The sequence below is a fragment of the Cherax quadricarinatus genome, unplaced genomic scaffold (assembly GCF_038502225.1).
Source record: "Cherax quadricarinatus isolate ZL_2023a unplaced genomic scaffold, ASM3850222v1 Contig768, whole genome shotgun sequence".
In the NCBI taxonomy this organism is placed as follows: Eukaryota; Metazoa; Arthropoda; class Malacostraca; order Decapoda; family Parastacidae; genus Cherax; species Cherax quadricarinatus.
In genome coordinates, this window is record NW_027195794.1 from 111,533 (window position 1) to 132,071 (window position 20,539).

General features: G+C 39.0%; 1 protein-coding gene across 26 annotated transcripts in view; it reads left to right on the plus strand.

The window, feature by feature from the left end:
• Positions 1 to 17,112, plus strand: part of LOC138851484 (FH1/FH2 domain-containing protein 3-like) — a gene marked incomplete at its 3' end in the record, with an annotated part of 70,627 nt that extends 53,515 nt beyond the window's left edge. For 12 of the 26 annotated variants that reach the window (XM_070080665.1, XM_070080664.1, XM_070080661.1 and 9 more), the window contains 2 exon segments: positions 7,315 to 7,380; positions 16,927 to 17,112. In XM_070080665.1, the coding sequence (XP_069936766.1) occupies positions 7,315 to 7,380; positions 16,927 to 17,112 (252 nt within the window). 26 annotated transcript variants of the gene reach the window in all.
• Positions 17,113 to 20,539: the final 3,427 nt, after the last annotated feature.

Below are 20,539 nucleotides of genomic sequence, written 5' to 3' on the forward strand. Positions count from 1 at the left end.
TCTCACAGTAGCTACAGCCACACGTAGGGTTACCTTGGTTGGCACCGAGATAGTCATGGTCTCACAGTAGCTACAGCCACACGTAGGGTTACCTTGGTTGGCACCGAGATAGTCTTGGTCTCATAGTAGCTTCAGCCACACGTAGGGTTACCTTGGTTGGCACCGAGATAGTCATGGTCTCACAGTAGCTACAGCCACACGTAGGGTTACCTTGGTTGGCACCGAGATAGTCGTGGTCTCATAGTAGCTACAGCCACCCAAAGGGTTACCAATTTGTATTTTGAAACATTTGGCACCAAAATCTGAAAAAAATTATGAAAAATGTCAAAAAATGACAACATATTATTATTACTATTATATTGTATTATTATTATTGTAATTATTTTATTATTATTATTATTATTATTATTTTTTTTTTTATTATTATTATCACACTGGCCGATTCCCACCAAGACAGGGTGGCCCGAAAAAGAAAAACTTTCACCATCATTCACTCCATCACTGTCTTGCCAGAAGGGTGCTTTACACTACAGTTTTTAAACTGCAACATTAACACCCCTCCTTCAGAGTGCAGGCACTGTACTTCCCATCTCCAGGACTCAAGTCCGGCCTGCCGGTTTCCCTGAATCCCTTCATAAATGTTACTTTGCTCACACTCCAACAGCACGTCAAGTATTAAAAACCATTTGTCTCCATTCACTCCTATCAAACACGCTCACGCATGCCTGCTGGAAGTCCAAGCCCCTCGCACACAAAACCTCCTTTACACCCTCCCTCCAACCCTTCCTAGGCCGACCCCTACCCCGCCTTCCTTCCACTACAGACTGATACACTCTTGAAGTCATTCTGTTTCGCTCCATTCTCTCTACATGTCCGAACCACCTCAACAACCCTTCCTCAGCCCTCTGGACAACAGTTTTGGTAATCCCGCACCTCCTCCTAACTTCCAAACTACGAATTCTCTGCATTATATTCACACCACACATTGCCCTCAGACATGACATCTCCACTGCCTCCAGCCTTCTCCTCGCTGCAACATTCATCACCCACGCTTCACACCCATATAAGAGCGTTGGTAAAACTATACTCTCATACATTCCCCTCTTTGCCTCCAAGGACAAAGTTCTTTGTCTCCACAGACTCCTAAGTGCACCACTCACTCTTTTTCCCTCATCAATTCTATGATTCACCTCATCTTTCATAGACCCATCCGCTGACACGTCCACTCCCAAATATCTGAATACGTTCACCTCCTCCATACTCTCTCCCTCCAATCTGATATTCAATCTTTCATCACCTAATCTTTTTGTTATCCTCATAACCTTACTCTTTCCTGTGTTCACCTTTAATTTTCTTCTTTTGCACACCCTACCAAATTCATCCACCAATCTCTGCAGCTTCTCTTCAGAATCTCCCAAGAGCACAGTGTCATCAGCAAAGAGCAGCTGTGACAACTCCCACTTTGTGTGTGAATCTTTATCTTTTAACTCCACGCCTCTTGCCAAGACCCTCGCATTTACTTCTCTTACAACCCCATCTATAAATATATTAAACAACCACGGTGACATCACACATCCTTGTCTAAGGCCTACTTTTACTGGGAAAAAATTTCCCTCTTTCCTACATACTCTAACTTGAGCCTCACTATCCTCGTAAAAACTCTTCACTGCTTTCAGTAACCTACCTCCTACACCATACACTTGCAACATCTGCCACATTGCCCCCCTATCCACCCTGTCATACGCCTTTTCCAAATCCATAAATGCCACAAAGACCTCTTTAGCCTTATCTAAATACTGTTCACTTATATGTTTCACTGTAAACACCTATTATTATTATTATTAGTTTAAGGAACTGAAGCACAGATTCAATTCCCTAGATCAAGAGCCCTTCACCATGTACGTACTACTACTACTACTACTAATAATAATAATATATTTGGACACATAGTTGTACAAGTAATTATAGTATTTGGGTGTACAAAAGCACCTTGTATGTAGAACATTATGGGCAGCTTAAAATCAACTTAAAATTAACTAAGCAATGATAGGTTCAGTGGTAAAAATTACCAACAATAATAATAGTAATACAATATAATAGTAATAATAATGATAGTGGCTTTCTTTGTTCCAATTTTATTATGATATGTAAACATTGTAACCTTTGCAAAGAAATAAATATTTTATTTATTTATTTATTTAACCCCAAATCCTGAGGTGTCTCCTGGTGTCACAAAATATTTGAAAAAAAAAATATTTTTTCTTATGAAATGATAGAGAATCTTTTCCCGATGGTAATGACACCAAAAGTACGAAATTTGATGGAAAATTTACGGAATTACGCTCACGGGAAGTTAGCGACCTCGGCGATATTTACGAATCGTCGATTTCGCCCACTTTGAGCCCTATTTTCGGCTAATTCCATTGTTCCAGTCGACCAAACTCACAGCTATTTCTTTAGAATTCCATTTGTCTTATCGATTGAGTACAAAAAACTGCCCATTTACTGATTTCAACTACCTAATAAAGTGGTCAGAAATTGGCAATTTGGCCAATTTCATGCAAATTAAAAAATATGCCAATTTCAAAATAGGGTCCAGAATGAACAATGCAGACATTTCTGGCTCTAAAATAGCATTTTCTTTGTTCATCAGTCATGTCTCCAGGCCCCTCTGATAATACTCTTGCTTTCTGTTTTGAATTTTTACTCAAAAAATATTGCAGACTACTGCAATATTGTAATAATTGTATAAATAATGTCAACCCGTTCATGACTGCATATTAGAATGGCTACTTGGACATTTATTGGACAATGACGTCATTTGTATACTCTTGAACATCGGCAAAAATCAAACATTACCCCTACTTTGAGCTCCATTTCAAGGTCCTTTTCATAGTAAAACCAATCAAGATCACCTCTATTTCTATAATATGTTTTCCATTCTATCAAATGTGACTACAAAAACGAGAATATAACCATAAAAACTATACGAAAGTACACCTCAAAGTCGGTGTTTTAATCCAAAAACACAGTCAGAATTTTTTTTCTCATTATGCACTGCGTGATGCAGAATTTTTTTTATACAGTGTACACTGACCACATGGACCCATTCTCTCACATATGGGCCTACCAGCTTTCTCCTGCTTGATTTGAAGCCGCTAGAAAATTTTTGAGTATATATACGTCAAACACATTGGCTTGTAAGACGTAAACATTCGACCGAAACAGTCAAAGGGTTAAGGAACCTCCCTTGAGGGGGAAGAATGCATCCTGAAATTTCATTCATATCCAGAAGTAAAAAATTGACCAAATGACTGTTCGTATCCTGAAAAGTTCGCATGGTGGGGCGTTTGTAAGCAGAGGTTCCACTGTAATTGCTGCTGTCATTAGCTCATTCATTTCTACCTAGTTTATCTTGATATAAGCAAGTGAGCTGGCAAAAAATGCAACTCTTGTATTCTTTATATATAGGGAGGGGGTGGGTGCTTGTCCTAAAGTGTTAATGTGGTTTGCATGATCTTCTCTATAGACAGTATTGCATTGTAAACTTGCAGTGTTGTTGCATTCTTCTGCTTCAGTAACATAGTGTTTGAACCTGAGATTTCAGCTGCATTATCTCTACAAACCTCCCTACAGTATTGTATTGCAAATCTGCAAAGTCATGTGGTTGCGATTTGTGTTGCAATAAGTGTATTTAATGGTTATCATTTTCTTATAATGCTGGTGGATTATGTCACCCACACTATAAAGAACCTAAACAGGCTTCTTCAGAGGCTCTTTTTTTTGTGTGTGTGGTCTCTTAACATGTTTTTTTTTTTCCCAGGAACATTGTAGGGGCAGAGATCATCATAGATCATTGATGGACCTGTGAACTGGAAAACAAAACCTTCCTGAAAACCAACAATGATGAAAAGACAATAAAATGACCGCAGCAATCTTCACCTGATAACATGAAGGTCGCTGCCCCAACAAAAGGCAACTAGAGGAAAGAACTGTATGGTATGCATGTGTTTGTATAGTCAAATCTCCCTTAAGCAATAGAAATGTGTCCCATTGAAGCATCTAACTTCAGGAATAATAGACCTTACTGCTTAACAATTTTGTTAAAACCAAGGATTACACTGGGTATTAGCCCTTTCAGGGTCGACAGGCCCTCTCGAAGACTTGTTCTCAGGGTCGGCCAAATTTAAAAAAAAAAAAAATTCTTATGAAAAATAGAGAATCTTTTCCTGATCATAATGACACCAAAAGTATGAAATTTGATGGAAAACTTACGGAATTATGCTCTTGCGAAGTTAGCGGTCTTGACGATGTTTATGCATCGGCGATATTGCCCACTTTGAGCCCTATTTTCGGCCAATTCCAGTGTACTTGTTGACAAAAATCATAATTATTTCACTAGAACTCCATTTTTTTTATTGAATGAGTACAAGAAACCACCCATTTACCGATTTCAACTATCCAATACAGTAGTCAGAATTTAGCAATTTTGCAAATTTCACACAAATTTCAAAAGATGCCAATTTCCGAATAGGGTCCAGAATAAACAAGAATGACATTCCTGGCACTAAAATTACATTTCCTCTGCTCATTAGTCACATCCCCATGCCCCTCTTACATTCTTTTGCTTTCCACTTTGAATTTTTATTCTCACAAAAAAATAGAAGATTTACTGTTATGCAGACTACTGCATTGGTGTACAAATGGTATATATAATATCAGCGCACTTGTGAAAGAATATCAGACTCACCAGTTGACGTGTATTGGACGCATAGCATGATTTGTTTACTTTTGAACTTTGGTAAAAATCAAATATTTCTGCTACTTTGAGTTCAATTTCAAGGTACTTTTCATTGTAAAACCAGTCAAAATCATCTCAATTTCTGTAATATGTCTTCCATTCTATAAAGCGAGACCAGGAAAACTAGAATACAACAATAAATACCATACGAAAATACAGTGCAAAGTCACTATTTTAATCCAGAAATACGGTCAAAGTTTTTTTTCTTTTCTCATTATGCACTGTGTGCTGCAGGATTTTTTTATACCATGCACACTGACCACATAGACCCATTCTTTCATATGTAGGCCTACCAGCTTTCTCTCACTAGATTTGAGGGCGCTAGAATTTAGGCGTACTAGTACGTCAAAAACCCTGGCACGTAAGCCATACTAGTACGGCCGAAACCCTGAAAGGGTTAAAGTCTATATAGTTGTCTGGGGATGATGGTTCTCTTGGAACATGCTGTGTTTTAGCATCATTGTATTAAATTGTAGATGCAGTTCTGAGCCCAGTGCAAGAACACAAACTTCTTCTCTTATGCTGACCTTACCATGGAGAAGTTTATCTAAAGCTTAACAGTTTGTTTTACGAGGATTTTTGACCAGGGCCTCGTAAATCATATGAAAGTCCATGTTCATGCCTTCCTTTTCCAGGGTTGCAGCAGATGTTTCTGTTTCTGTGCCTTTTTGTTTGTAAAGTTGGTCTCTTTAAAGTTACCAGGTATGTAGTATTGTAGATTTCTATCTTTGTAATATTTATCCATGAGGCTCTTGTAGGATTTTAAAGCTTACCTGGTTGTTATAACTGGAGTTAGTGTGTAATACATGGGATGAACCTGCGTCCCATTTTGAATATCGCTTGGAGATATTTAGGACATTTAAAGTAAATGTAAATGACTAGAAGTTATCTGTTGGCCATTTTAGTATAACTTTGTTGGGTCATGACATAGGTTGTGGCAAGTAAATTTGCCAAAGTTTTTGTTATTGAAAATTATCCATTTGCTCTTGATTACAAGTTCCTGCAAAGATTGTAGATTTGAAGAGGCTTTTAAGTATGTTAAATGTCTCGAATGTGGTGCTGCCAGTAATTTGTTTTTCAGATTTTTAAAGGCTTTTGTTTCTTACCGGTTGATGAATATGATTTTGGAGTCTGGAGAGTCATAGCCAAGAAAAGGTAGCCAGAAGCAGTGAGTGGAAACCAGAGGCAGTGAGTGCAAACCTGAGACAGCAAGTGGAAACTATAATAGGAATCCTGTGGAAAGCTACCTGGTATGTAGTATTGTTTAATTGTTAAACTGAAGCAGATTGATGTCTTGGAAATATTTATGAAAGGTTACCTGGCTGTTATAATTGTAGTTGTTCATACGTGGGATGACCACGTGTCCTTTGTTGAATATCTGTTGGATAGGTTTAGGACATTTAAAGTAAATGTAAATGGCTTCAAGTCTTGTGTTGGCCATTTGAGTACCAGTTTGTTGGGTCTTGAAGGTAGTGAGAAAGTACCATGTAAATTTGCCAAAGTGTTTATTACTGACAAATAAAAAACAATCTGCCTATGTGTGTCCCTCCCTTCCCTCTGCCTGTGTGTATCCCGCCCCCTCTCTGCCTGTGTGTGTCCCTTCCCCCTTCTCCGGTGCCTGTGTGTGTCCCTCCTCCCTTCTCCGGTGCCTGTGTGTGTCCCTCCCCCCTTCTCCGGTGCCTGTGTGTGTCCCTCCCCCCTTCTCCAGTGCCTGTGTGTGTCCCTCCCCCCTTCTCCGGTGCCTGAGTGTGTCCCTTCCCATTCTCTGCCTGTGGGTGGCCATCCCCCTCATATGCCTGTGGGAATCCCTCCCTTCTCTGCCTGTGTGTGTGTATGTCCCTCCCCCCCCTCTCTGCCTGTGTGTGTATGTCCCTCCCTCCCCCTCTCTGCCTGTGTGTGTGTATGTCCCTCCCTCCCCCTCTCTGCCTGTGTGTGTGTATGTCCCTCCCTCCCCCTCTCTGCCTGTGTATGTGTATGTCCCTCCCTCCCCCTCTCTGCCTGTGTGTGTGTGTATGTCCCTCCCTCCCCCTCTCTGCCTGTGTGTGTATGTCCCTCCCCCCTCTCTGCCTGTGTGTGTGTATGTCCCTCCCTCTCCCTCTCTGCCTGTGTGTGTGTGTATGTCCCTTCCCCTCTCTGCCTGTGTGTGTGTATGTCCCTCCCTCCCCCTCTCTGCCTGTGTGTGTGTATGTCCCCCCCTCTCTGCCTGTGTGTGTGTATGTCCCTCCCTCCCCCTCTCTGCCTGTGTATATGTCCCTTCCCCCTCTCTGCCTCTGTGTGCCCCTCCCTCCCCTCTTTTATTTCCTTTGTTTAAAACACCAGCCATCTCTCATCAAGGTCGTGGTGACTCACCACAACAAAAAGGAAGCACATTCACCATCATTCATTCTGTCACTGTCTTGCCAGAAGTGTGATGACACCACAGTTCAGATGAACGTTCCAACAACAACATCCTCGCCAGAAGTGTGATGACACCACAGTTCAGATCAATCTTCCAACAACAACATCCTCACCAGAAGTGTGATGACACCACAGTTCAGATCAACCTTCCAACAACAACATCCTCACCTCTTCTTCAGGGTGTAGTCACTCTAAATTTCATTGATTAATGTGCATTTTTATTACATTTGTATACTTGCACACCTGTACATTTGTGCACTTATACACCTGAACACTTGTATACAGTAGTCCCCACTTATATGGCAGGTTAGGTTCCAGGCCACTACTGGAAAGCAGACAGTGCTGGATAACAGAACGCCATTTTTTCCACTTATAAATGCATATAAATGTCAGATAAGAAGTTTACACTAACATCTATTAAGTTAGCAATGCAACTAGGCATTAAAAACAATAAAAAGTAAAATACATACACAGTACACCCATTACTTACCTTAAAATATTTATAGTCCTAATGTAGGGTGAGAGGTGAGTTTTATTTGCAGTAAGTCAGGTTCGGGAGGTATGATAGCCAGCCAGGCCAGGTCAGCCAACCCCACCCCACCCATACGTAATATGCTACGACATTTAATTAAACCTCCACAGAGCAATAAAATACATTTACATTACATTCATTAATTTTTTTTATTATTAACATACTGGCCGATTCCCACCAAGGCAAGGTGGCCCGAGAAAGAAAAACTTTCACCATCATTCACTCCATCACTGTCTTGCCAGAAGGGTGTTTTACACTACAGTTTTTAAACTGCAACATTAACACCCCTCCTTCAGAGTGCAGGCACTGTACTTCCCATCTCCAGGACTCAAGTCCGGCCTGCCGGTTTCCCTGAATCCCTTCATAAATGTTACTTTGCTCACACTCCAACAGCACGTCAAGTATTAAAAACTATTTGTCTCCATTCATTCCTATCAAACACGCTCACGCATGCCCGCTGGAAGTCCAAGCCCCTCGCACACAAAACCCCCTTTACCCACTCCCTCCAACCTTTCCTAGGCTGACCCCTACCCCTACCTTAAAATATTTATAGTCTTAACCCTTTCAGGGTCGAGAGGCCCTCTCCTAAACTCGTTCTCAGGGTCGAAAATTTTTTGGAAAAAAAAATTATTTTTTCTTGTGAAATGATAAAGAATCTTTACTCGATCATAATGACACCAAAAGTATGAAATTTGATGGAAAACTTAGGGAAGTATGCTCTTGTGAAGTTAGTGGTCCCGACGATGTTGACGCATCAGCGATTTCACCCACTTTGAGCCCTGTTTTCAGCCAATTTCAGTGTACTAGTCGACAACAATCATATCTATTTCACTAGAACTTCATTTTTTCTATCAAATGAGTACAAGAAACCACCTATTTACTGATTTCAAGTATCCAACAAAGTGGTCAGAAATTGGCAATTTTGCCAATTTCACACAATGTAATAATGTTGGTAGAATTACCGACAGTATGTAAAGTTAAAGGATACAAGTGCAACTAATGTGACATTTTTATTGTGGCAACGTTTCGCTCTCCAAGAGCTTTGTCAAGCCATTACAAACAATACATGGACACAGAGGGTATATATAGGCTCAGAGTGAGGTGCGATACTAGTGGTAGTAGTGATATAAGTTGTAGTAGTAGTAGTAGTGATATAAGTTGTAGTAGTAGTAGTAGTGATATAAGTTGTAGTAGTAGTAGTAGTAGTAGTTACAATATGGTAGAACAGTTAACTCACACATGAGTAAAAGGATATAAAAGCTATTACTTGGCTAACATAAATAGGTTAGACAAATATTTCTGTTGGAGACTGGATAGAGGCAGCCTGTTTCACTGCTCATTCAATGTGCTTTGTGTAGTATTAACAGGAGAGACTATGTGATGGCAGGGTTTACTGTTTTCAGGGGGATTCTTGTTAAGACTTCAGAGATGGTGAAGCTGCCTTTGTTTTGTCTAATTGTATTCGAAACAGCGATTAGTAATGATTCAAGGCACTTGCATCTGCAGAAATTAGTTTCTTTGATCACTAATTGGGCGTCCCTGAATTTCATGAGATGATTGGTGGAATTTCAGTGTTGTACACAGGCATTGTTCAAGTTATCGTTCCTACATGCATAAATGTGTTCATTGAGGCAGGTGTCGAGGTTTCTTGCTGTTTCACCTATATAAATCTTGTTGCAGCCTCCACAGGGTATAGTGTAAACCCCTTCATTAACTGGTTCATGGTGTTTTGATTTTGTCCTGGTTAGATCCTTTATTGAAGTGCTGGAAGCGATGGCGACTCTGGTGTTAGAAATACGTATTTGTTTAACCTATTTTTATGTTACCCAAGTAATAGCTTTTATATCCTTTTACTCATGTGCGAGTTAATTGTTCTACCATATTATATTACTACTACTACAACTTATATCACTACTACTACTACTACCACTAGTATTGCACCTCACTCTGAGCCTATATATACCCTGTGTGTCCATGTACTGTTTGTAACAGCTTGACAAAAAGCTCCTGGAGAGCGAAACGTTGCCACAATAAAAATGTCACATTACTTGCACTTGTGTCCTTTTACTTTACAATTTCACACAAATTTCAGAAGATGCCAGTTTCCAAATAAGGTCCAGAATAAGCAAGACAGACATTCCTGGCACTAAAATAACACTTTCTCTGTTCATTAGTCATGTCCCCAGGCCCCTCTTACATCTCTTTTGCTTTCCACTTTGAATTTTTATTCTCATAAAAAATAGAAGATTTACTGTTATGCAGACTACTGCATTAGCATAGAAGTGGTGTAGAAATGGTATAAATAATATCAGTGCACTTGTGAAAGAAAGAATACAGTGGACCCCCGACTCGCAATGCTATCGGTATCCGATAAATCCAGTAACCGATGCATTATATCGCAGAAAATTTGCCTCGGTTCCCGTTACAAAACCCAGTATGCGATACGATTCGTACGAGACGTGTCCAGTGTTTACAAGCCAGCCAGTGTGCGCACATCTAAGGATACATTCGGTACATTCTACATTATCCATATTATCACTGTTTTTTGGTGCTTTTTTCTGCAAAATAAGTCACCATGGGTCCCAAGAAAGCTAGTGCCAACCCATCAAGACCAAGGGTGCTAATGACTATTGAAATTAAGGAAATGTGTGCAAAGTGGCTTGAAGTGCAAACCTTTTTTGATGAAAATCACCCTGACACAGCTACTGCAAGCCGTGTTGGCAACCTGTACACTGACAATGTTGTGAACCACTTTAGGAAAGTCATAAAGGAACGAGAGGTACAGGCCTCTATAGACAGATATGTTGTGCGACAGAAGTCCAGTGACTCTCAAGCTGGTCCTAGTGGCATTAAAAGAAGAAGGGAAGTAACCCCGGAAAAGGACTTTTTACCTCAAGTCCTAATGGAGGGGGATTCCCCTTCTAAACATTAAAAACTTCGACACTCTAACCTCCTCCCATCCCATCAATCATCACCAGATCTTCATTAAAGGTAAGTGTCAATTATTCTATTGTGATTATTCTATTGTTATTATTGTTATTGTAATTATTAGATTGCATTAAACTTAATATATCATGTGGTAAAAGTTTTTTTTTTTTCATACTTTTGGGTGTCTTGCACAGATTAATTTGATTTCCATTATTTCTTATGAGGAAAATTGATTCGGCTCTCGCTTCACACACAGAAGGCCCGGGTTTGATTCCCGGCGGGGTAGAAACACTTCAATGCGTTTCCTTACACCTGTTGCCCTGTTCACCTAGCAGCAAGTAGGTACCTGGGTGTTAGTTGACTGGTGTGCATTGCATCCTGGGGGACAAGATTGAGGCCCCCAATGGAAATAAAACACACAGTCCTCGATAACACTGACTTTCTTGGGTTATCCTGGGTGGCTAACTCTGCGGGGTTAAAAATCTGAATGAAATCCTATCTTAATTAAGCACCACTGAAAACCTATGTAAGTATTTATCAAATAGTTTCATAAATACTTGCGTACGTATAGTGGAGGTGCTAGAATTAGAAGCTATCTGTGTTGTTCAACTTTATTCAAGTTTGTTAGGTACGTCTTGCTACTTCTACTTACACTTAGGTCACACTACACATACGTGTACAAGCATATATATATACAGTGGACCCCCGGTTAACGATATTTTTTCACTCCAGAAGTATGTTCAGATACCAGTACTGACTGAATTTGTTCCCATAAGGAATATTGTGAAGTAGATCAGTCCATTTCAGACCCCCAAATATACACGTACAAACGCACTTACATAATTGGTCGCATTCGGAGGTGATCGTTATGCGGGGGTCCACTGTATATATATACACACACCCTTCTGGGTTTTCTGCTATTTTCTTTCTAGTTCTTGTTTATTTTCTCTTACCTCCATGGGGGAGTGAAACAGAATTCTTCCTCCATAAGCCATGCGTGTTGTAAGAGGCAACTAAAATGCCAGGGGCAAGGAGCTACTAACCCCTTGTATAAATTACTAAATTTAAAAAGAGAAACTTCTGTTTTTCTTTTTGGGCCACCCTACCTTGGTAGGATACAGCCAGTTTGTTGAAAAAAAAATAAGAGTAAATTACCCAAGATAACCCATAACAGTGACTTATTTCCATTAGGGTCCTTCATTTCCATTTTGGTGAACCATCAAAATTGTATTAGATATTGACTTCATTTAATGGTTTCCGAGGTAAGTTGTCAACTTTGTCATACTTTTGGAGGCCTATGTGAGGGGGCAATCAACAACATTAACTTTAATTCCTGAATTATTGTATATATCTGACCTTGTAGCTCAGATATGTAGTAATACTTTCCTTGCCTGTTTATTCTGGGTCTTATGTTGTTTTCTTTTATTGTCTTGACCCTTGGTTATTGGCAGATGCTTCAGATATTTAAGTTGTATATGAGTAGTATGACAAGAGTGTGAATTTTCACTTTGTGTGGCTTTAGGGTGACAACAGGCAGTCCACATTTTTGATAGTATAATGCATGTTTGGTTGGTTTCTGCAGTTGGTTAGACATTATGGGTCTCCACGTATGTTAGTATTGTGTGTGTCTTTGCTAGGCCACCACAGGGATGCTATGACACTATACCCTAATACCTTTTAAGTCTAAATTATTGTTTTACAAGTTTTAATGTTCCAGCTTAAATTATAGATCTACTAGTGCATGTAGAGATGGGCTAGTGTGCTGTATATGTGGTTGTCTAACTTCTTATTACATAATTAATAAAGTTATGCTCATAAAATTCTCAATGTATATTACTGAAGCAGATGGACTTTGTCATTCAGAATAATAGTGAACAAAACATAAACCAGCATTAGTAAATTAAAGTGGACAGTTCTGGCACCTTTCTCATCCTCATAGCATACATATATATAAAATATTAGCAACAGTTTTGTATCATTTGCAGACAGTAAATCTTAAAGTGGGCAGTAGAGAATAGCATGCACAGTAGTGACAAATTCCAACATTAGTCATATTCATTGCACATTCCATATATTTGCTTTGTTTTAAATATTTTACCTAGTTTATTGTCTAGATTAAAATGCAGTTTGCTTGATCCTGGCATTGAATATAACTTATATATAACATATCAAGCACCTTGTATTTTTTTCTTTTTTTATAAATGCATCTCTCATGATTTTTAAAATAACCAAGTTAATGTAGTACTGTACTCTCATACAGCCAAGCATCACTATTGTGAACTGGTCATGGCTGTAGGCAAACACTCACATAAGGTCAAAGTAAGGGGAGGCAAACTGATCCAGCAGCTTGGTGCACTCGCCTGCAAGGCCCCTCAACAGCAGAGCCAAATTAATGGACATGTCTATGACCAGTAAGTTAAAATGTTCATAATCTCTCAACCACTCGTTTTTACATTGCTTCACCACTCTCTTTTCTTTTTCTTTCCATATACTCCTACCTCCTTGCATCACTTCTGCTTTGTAAAAACTCTCATATGCTAACTTTTTCTCTCTTACTATTCTCTTTACATCATCATTCCACCAATAGCTCTTCTTCCCTCCCACACCCACTTTCCTGTAACCACAAACTTCTGCTGAACACACTAACACTATATTCTTAAACTTACCCCATACATCTTCTACCTCGTTGCCTATACTCTCACTAGCCCACCTGTCCTCCAACAGTTGTTTATATCTTACCCTAACTGCCTCCTCCTTTAGTTTATAAACCTTCACCTCTCTTACTTTCTGCTTCCATTTTCCTTGTATTCCATCTACCGTTTACTCTCACTGCACCTACAGCTAAAAAGTGATCTGATATATCTTTGGCCCCTCTATAAACATGTACATCCTGAAGTCTACCCATCAGTATTTTATTTATCAATATCTAGTCCAACAAACTAGTATCATTATGCCCTATATCATATCTTGATTACTTCTTTATCCTCTTTTTCTTAAAATATGTGTTACCTATAACCAAGTCCCTTTCTATACAAATTTCAATCAAATGCCCCCATTGTCATTTACACCTAGCACCCCAAACTTGCCTACCACACCCTCTCTAAATACTTCTCCTACTTCAGCATTTAGGTCCCCTAAAGTACATGTACAAGGTATACAGGCCTAGTTGACATCTGTGACATACTACTATAGAAAGCCACTTGTTATGCAGAGCATTTCAGGCAAATTAGGTCAGTTTTGTCCCAGGATCCAACCCACACCAGTTGACTGATGCCCAGGTACCCATTTTACTGATGGGTGAACATGGACAGCCAGTATAAAGAAACATACCCAATGTTTCAACCCTTGCTAGGAGTCAAACCCAGACACCTCACCCTATGAAGTGAGAACTTTTGCCACCAGGCCACCAGCCACTCCATCTGTGGTCTTGTTTGTCCTTCACTAAGCTTCATGACTTTACACTTGGTGGGGTTAAACTCTAGGAGCCATTTATCGAACTAGGCTTGCATTGCTGTTCCAATTAACAAAGTACTGTAGTTATATTAGTGATGTTCCAGCTAGCAAATGAATGACATTCCTGGTATTCCAGTTAATGAAGGAATTGTTAATGACTTGGACTATATTTTCTTTGTTTAACACACCAGCCTTCTCTCATCAAGGTAGTGGTGACTCACCACAATGAAGAGGAAGCACATTCACCATCATTCATGCTGTCACTGTCTTGCCAGAAGTGTGCTGACACCACAATTCAGATGAACCTTCCAACAACAACATCCTCACCCCTTCTTTAGAGTGTAGTCACTCTAAACTTCATTGATTAATGTGCATTTGTGTACTTGCACACCTGTACATTTATACACATGTACACTTGTATACAGTAGGGCCCCACTTATACGGCAGGTTAGGTTCCAGGCCACTGCCGGAATGCAGACATCGCTGGATAGCAGAATGCCATTTTTTCCACTTATAAACGCATATAAATGTCAGATAAGAGGTTTACACTAACATCTATTAAGTTAGCAATGCAACTAGGCATTAAAACAATAAAGAGTAAATTACACACACGGTACTCCCATTATTATTTTTATTATTATTATCACATTGGCTGATTCCCACCAAGGCAGGGTGGCCCGAAAAAGAAAAACTTGCACCATCATTCACTCCATCACTGTCTTGCCAGAAGGGTGCTTTACACTACAGTTTTTAAACTGCAACATTAACACCCCTCCTTCAGAGTGCAGGCACTGTACTTCCCATCTCCAGGACTCAAGTCCGGCCTGCCGGTTTCCCTGAACCCCTTCATAAATGTTACTTTCCTCACACTCCAACAGCACGTCAAGTATTAAAAACCATTTGTCTCCATTCACTCCTATCAAACACGCTCACGCATGCCTGCTGGAAGTCCAAGCCCCTCGCACACAAAACCTCCTTTACCCCCTCCCTCCAACCTTTCCTAGGCTGACCCCTACCCCGCCTTCCTTCCACTACAGACTGATACACTCTTGAAGTCACTCTGTTTCGCTCCATTCTCTCTACATGTCCGAACCACCTCAACAACCCTTCCTCAGCCCTCTGGACAACAGTTTTGGTAATCCCGCACCTCCTCCTAACTTCCAAACTACGAATTCTCTGCATTATATTCACACCACACATTGCCGTCAGACATGACATCTCCACTGCCTCCATCCTTCTCCTCACTGCAACATTCATCACCCATGCTTCACACCCATATAAGAGCATTGGTAAAACTATACTCTCATACATTCCCCTCTTTGCCTCCAAGGACAAAGTTCTTTGTCTCCACAGACTCCTAAGTGCACCACTCACCCTTTTCCCCTCATCAATGATTCACCTCATCTTTCATAGACCCATCTGCTGACACATCCACTCCCAAATATCTGAATACATTCACCTCCTCCATACTCTCTCCCTCCAATCTGATATCCAATCTTTCATCACCTAATCTTTTTATCCTCATAACCTTACTCTTTCCTGTATTCACTTTTAATTTTCTTCTTTTGCACACCCTACCAAATTCATCCACCATTACTTACCTTAAAATATTTGTAGTTTTAATGCAGGGTGAGAGGTGAGTTTTATTTGTAGGAAGTCAGATGGTAGCCAGCCAAGGAAGCACACCCCACCCCACGTAATGTAAATAAACCAGGCAAATGTGTCTGGTTTTCGTCACTTTACATTGTGTACAAGTTGTCTCCATGTTGATACAGTAGAATAAATAAAGAGAAACACTCCCATTCTCTTTAACACCATTTTTGGAAGAAATGACGCTCTGAGTGAAGGCATACAAAAGGAATAATTTTCTAGTTAACCCCAATAATATTATAGTGACACATTTTCTGTGATGTTGGACTACAAGTCGCCTGGCTACCATGTCTCATATTTATGTTAATTTATTCTACTGTGGGGTGTATTCATCATGTTTATATGTTACGTAACATGTTTAATATATATTTTTGAAAAGAATATTATAGATGAATTAATGGAAATGTCTATATTAACATAATATAAGACATTTAATGTGCCCAAGACATTACATATTACTTTAAGAGTAGAGAGACTATCAGTGATTTTAATGTGTACCTGCATGCCAGCTCAGTGTGTAAGTATATTTAGGTACAGGTACACATAAGTATGATTATCAGAGTACATATAAAATATTCAATAACTTTAAAACACTTGAAATTTTGGAAAGTTTCCAGACATAATAGAGAGATGAGCTCATGGAGAATGTAAATAAACTGGGGGGGGGATGCCATATTTGAAAGACCACTTGCCGTATACCAAGTTTTGGTCCTAATTTGAAATCGCCGAATTGGTGGAACGCCGTAAGGCGAGACCCTACTACACCTGTACACTAGTACACCTGTGCGCCTGTACACTATTCAGATGTCAGCTTGTAAGTCCTCGTAATAATTTAATGATTTATTCTAGACTTTGTTAATAATAATTAGGCTTATTTTATTTCTATTGGTCATGAGATCCTGACTGAATAAGAGACACCTGGCTGTCTTGAAGAAGGCACTGGACAGGTACCTAAAGTCAGTACATGACCAGCCAGTCTGTGGTTTGTACATATCTATGTGCAGCCAGCAGTAACAGCCCACTTGATCAGGTCCTGATCCACCACGAGGCCTGGTCATAGACTAGACCATGGAGGCGTTGACCCCTGAAACCCTCTCCAGGTATACCCAGAACCTAAAAATGACATAGTGCTTTGTGCTGAATAACTTATTTTCTTATCTTGCAGAAATTATTGACCACAATGTTACCAACGCCTGAAGAGAAGCACAAGATTCAAGAAGCCACTATTTTCAACCCATACCTTCCTCTGGGGTCGGCAGAACAGTTTCTTATGACGCTGTCATCCATATCTGAACTTCCCGCCAGATTAAAACTCTGGATCTTTAAGCTAGACTCTGAGAACATGGAGAAGGTAATAACAAACAGGATAATTTTTGTCCATTTCATCAGAATTTGCTTTGACATTTAGCTGGTGACTGACATGGTTGTTCTGCCTGTATTGCTCTCTGAGGCTTCCACCTTTATTGCAGAATTTTTTAACTGCATTTCCCCTTATTTCCCTTCCCATTCTGTTCATGTGCCTCACCTTAACACCTCCACCTCTTCTGTTCTGAAATCTTGTTCACCTCTGCCATGTTCCATTGAATGAACTGTGTGGGTTTAGCACTTCCCATGAATATGATAATAACTATGCATTGAAATGCTTCTTCACACCATAAAAATTAAATAAAATAAAATATTTATTTCTTTTTTAAGGTTACAATGTGTGTTTACATATAGTATGAATGGAGCAAAGAAAACCACTATCATGCCTAGGCATTTCGGGCAGACTTTACCTAGTACTTATAGACTACTTAAGTCTGGACAGGTGAAGAGTGGTAAAATACAAACAATCACTCTATTGTTAATATGAGAAATTATAAGAAATTCTACTTGTCTGAATTGCATTATTGGCTTTCTTTTGTGCCTAACAATGTTTTATTGCATATAAATTACATTATTTTAGGTAGTAGGTTGGTAGACAGCAGCCACCCAGGGAGGTACCACCATCCTGCCAAGTGAGTGTAAAACGGAAACCTGTACAGTAGGGCCCCACTTATATGGCAGGTTAGGTTCCAGGCTACTGCCGGAAAGTGGACATCACAGGAAAGCAGAATGTCATTTGTTTCCAATTATAAATGTCAGATAAGTTTACACTAACATATATTAAGTTAGCAGTAGAACAAGGCATGAAAAAACAATAAAAAGTAAAATACACACACAGTACACTTATTACTTACCTCAAAATGTTTGTAGTCTTAATATAGGGTGAGAAGTGAGTAGTATTGTAAGAAGTTAGGTGTGGTAGGTATGATAGCCAGCCAGGCCACCCCACCCAACCCACACATAATATACTTCAATATTTAAAGAGCCCTAGAGTGACAAAATGCATATAGTGTACACTCATTACCTACCTTAAAATATTTGTAGCCTTAATACAGTAGGGCCCCACTTATATGGCAGGTTAGGTTCCAGGCTACCGCCGTAAAGTGGAACACCTCTTTTTTCCACTTATAAATGCATACAAATACTAGATAACAAGTTTACACTAACATATATTAAGTTAGTAAGTACACAAATGCAGTTACATAGATTATCATACATAGCAGCATGTGTAAAGTACCTAGGATAACCCAAAAAAGTCAGACAGTTTGACTTATTTCCATTGGGGTTAGCAGTAGAACTAGGTATTAAAAAATAATAAAAAAGCAAAATACACATATAGTACACTCATTACTTACCTTAAAATATTTGTAGTCTTAATCTAGGGTGAGACAAGTAGTATTTATTGTAAGAAATCAAGTGTGGTGTGTATGGTAACCAGCCGGGCTACCATAGCAGGCCACCCCACCCACACATAATATTCTATAACATTTAACCCTTTCAGGGTTTCAGCTGTACTAGTACAGCTTACGCACCAGGGTTTTTGATGTACTAGAACGCCTAAATTCTAGCGCCCTCAAATCTAGTGAGAGAAAGCTGGTAGGCCTACATATGAAAGAATGGGTCTATGTGGTCAGTGTGCATGGTATTAAAAAAATCCTGCAGCACACAGTGCGTAATGAGAAAAAAAAACTTTGACCGTGTTTTTGGATTAAAACAGCGACTTTGCACTATATTTTTGTATGGTATTTATTGTTGTATTCTAGTTTTCCTGGTCTCATTTTATAGAATAGAAGACATATTACAGAAATTGAGATGATTTTGACTGGTTTTACAAAGAAAACTACCTTGAAATTGCGCTCAAAGTAGCAGAAATGTTCGATTTTTACCAAAGTTCAAAAGTAAACAAATCATGCTATGTGTCCAATACACGTCAACTGGTGAGTCTAATATTCTTTCACAAGTGCGCTGATAATATTTATGCCATTTTTACACCTATGCAGTAGTCTGCATAACAGTAAATCTATATTCTTTTGGAAAGCAAAAGAATGTAAGAGGGGCATGGGGATGCGACTAATGAACAGAGGAAATGTTATTTTAGTGCCAGGAATGCCTTTTTTGTTTATTCTGGACCCTATTCAGAAATTGGCATCTTTTGAAATTTGTGTGAAATTGGCAAAATTGCTAAATTCTGACCACTGTATTGGATAGTTGAAATCTGTAAATGGGTAGTTTCTTGTACTCATTCGATAGAAAAAATGGAGTTCTAGCGAAATAGCTATGATTTTTGTCGACAAGTACACTGGAATTGGCCGAAAATAGGGCTCAAAATGGGCAAAATCGCCGATGCATACACATCGTCGAGACCACTAACTTTGTGAGAGCATAATTCCGTAAGTTTTCCATCAAATTTCATACTTTTGGTATCATTATGATCGGGAAAAGATTCTCTATCTTTTCATAAGAATTTTTTTTTTTTTTTTTTTTTTTTTTTTTATATAAATTTGGGCGACCCTGAGAACAAGTCTCTGAGAGGGCCTGTCGGCCCTGAAAGGGTTAAGTTGGTGAGGAGAAGTTACATCTTATATTTATGTTTATTTATTCTACTGTGGGGTGTATTTATCATCTTTATATGTTATGTATCTGTTTATTATATAATTTTGAAAAAAATATCATGGCTGGATTAATAAAAATGTGTATATTAATGTAATATATGACATTTAATGAGACTCGGTCATTATTATTATAACTAATATGGCGTCACTTATATAAGTCATCTGGCTCCCACATCTCATATTTATGTTTATTTATTCTACTGTGTAGTGTATTTCTTCTTTCAACAAACCGGCCATATCCCACCGAGGCAGGGTGGCCCAAAAAGAAAAACGAAAGTTTCTCTTTTTAAATTTAGTAATTTATACGGGAGAAGGGGTTACTAGCCCCTTGCTCCCGGCATTTTAGTCGCCTCTTACAACACACATGGCTTACGGAGGAAGAATTCTGTTCCACTTCCCCATGGAGATAAGAGGAAATAAACAAGAACAAGAACTAGAAAGAAAATAGAAGAAAACTCAGAGGGGTATGTATATATATGCTTGTACATGTATGTGTAGTGGGCTCTAAGTGTATTTATCATCTTTATATTTTATGTATCATGTTTATTATATAATTTTGAAAAAATATCATACATGGATTAATGAAAATGTGTATATTAACGTAATATACGACATTTAATGAGACTCAATGATTATTATTGAGTATTATTATCATTACTAACATGGCATCTCGAGACATAAGACACTCTTACTGATTTTAATGTGTACCTGCACGCCAGCACAGTGTGTAAGTTTATTTAGGTACAGGTATACATAAGTATAATTATCAGAGTATATATAAAATATGAAATAACTTTTAAA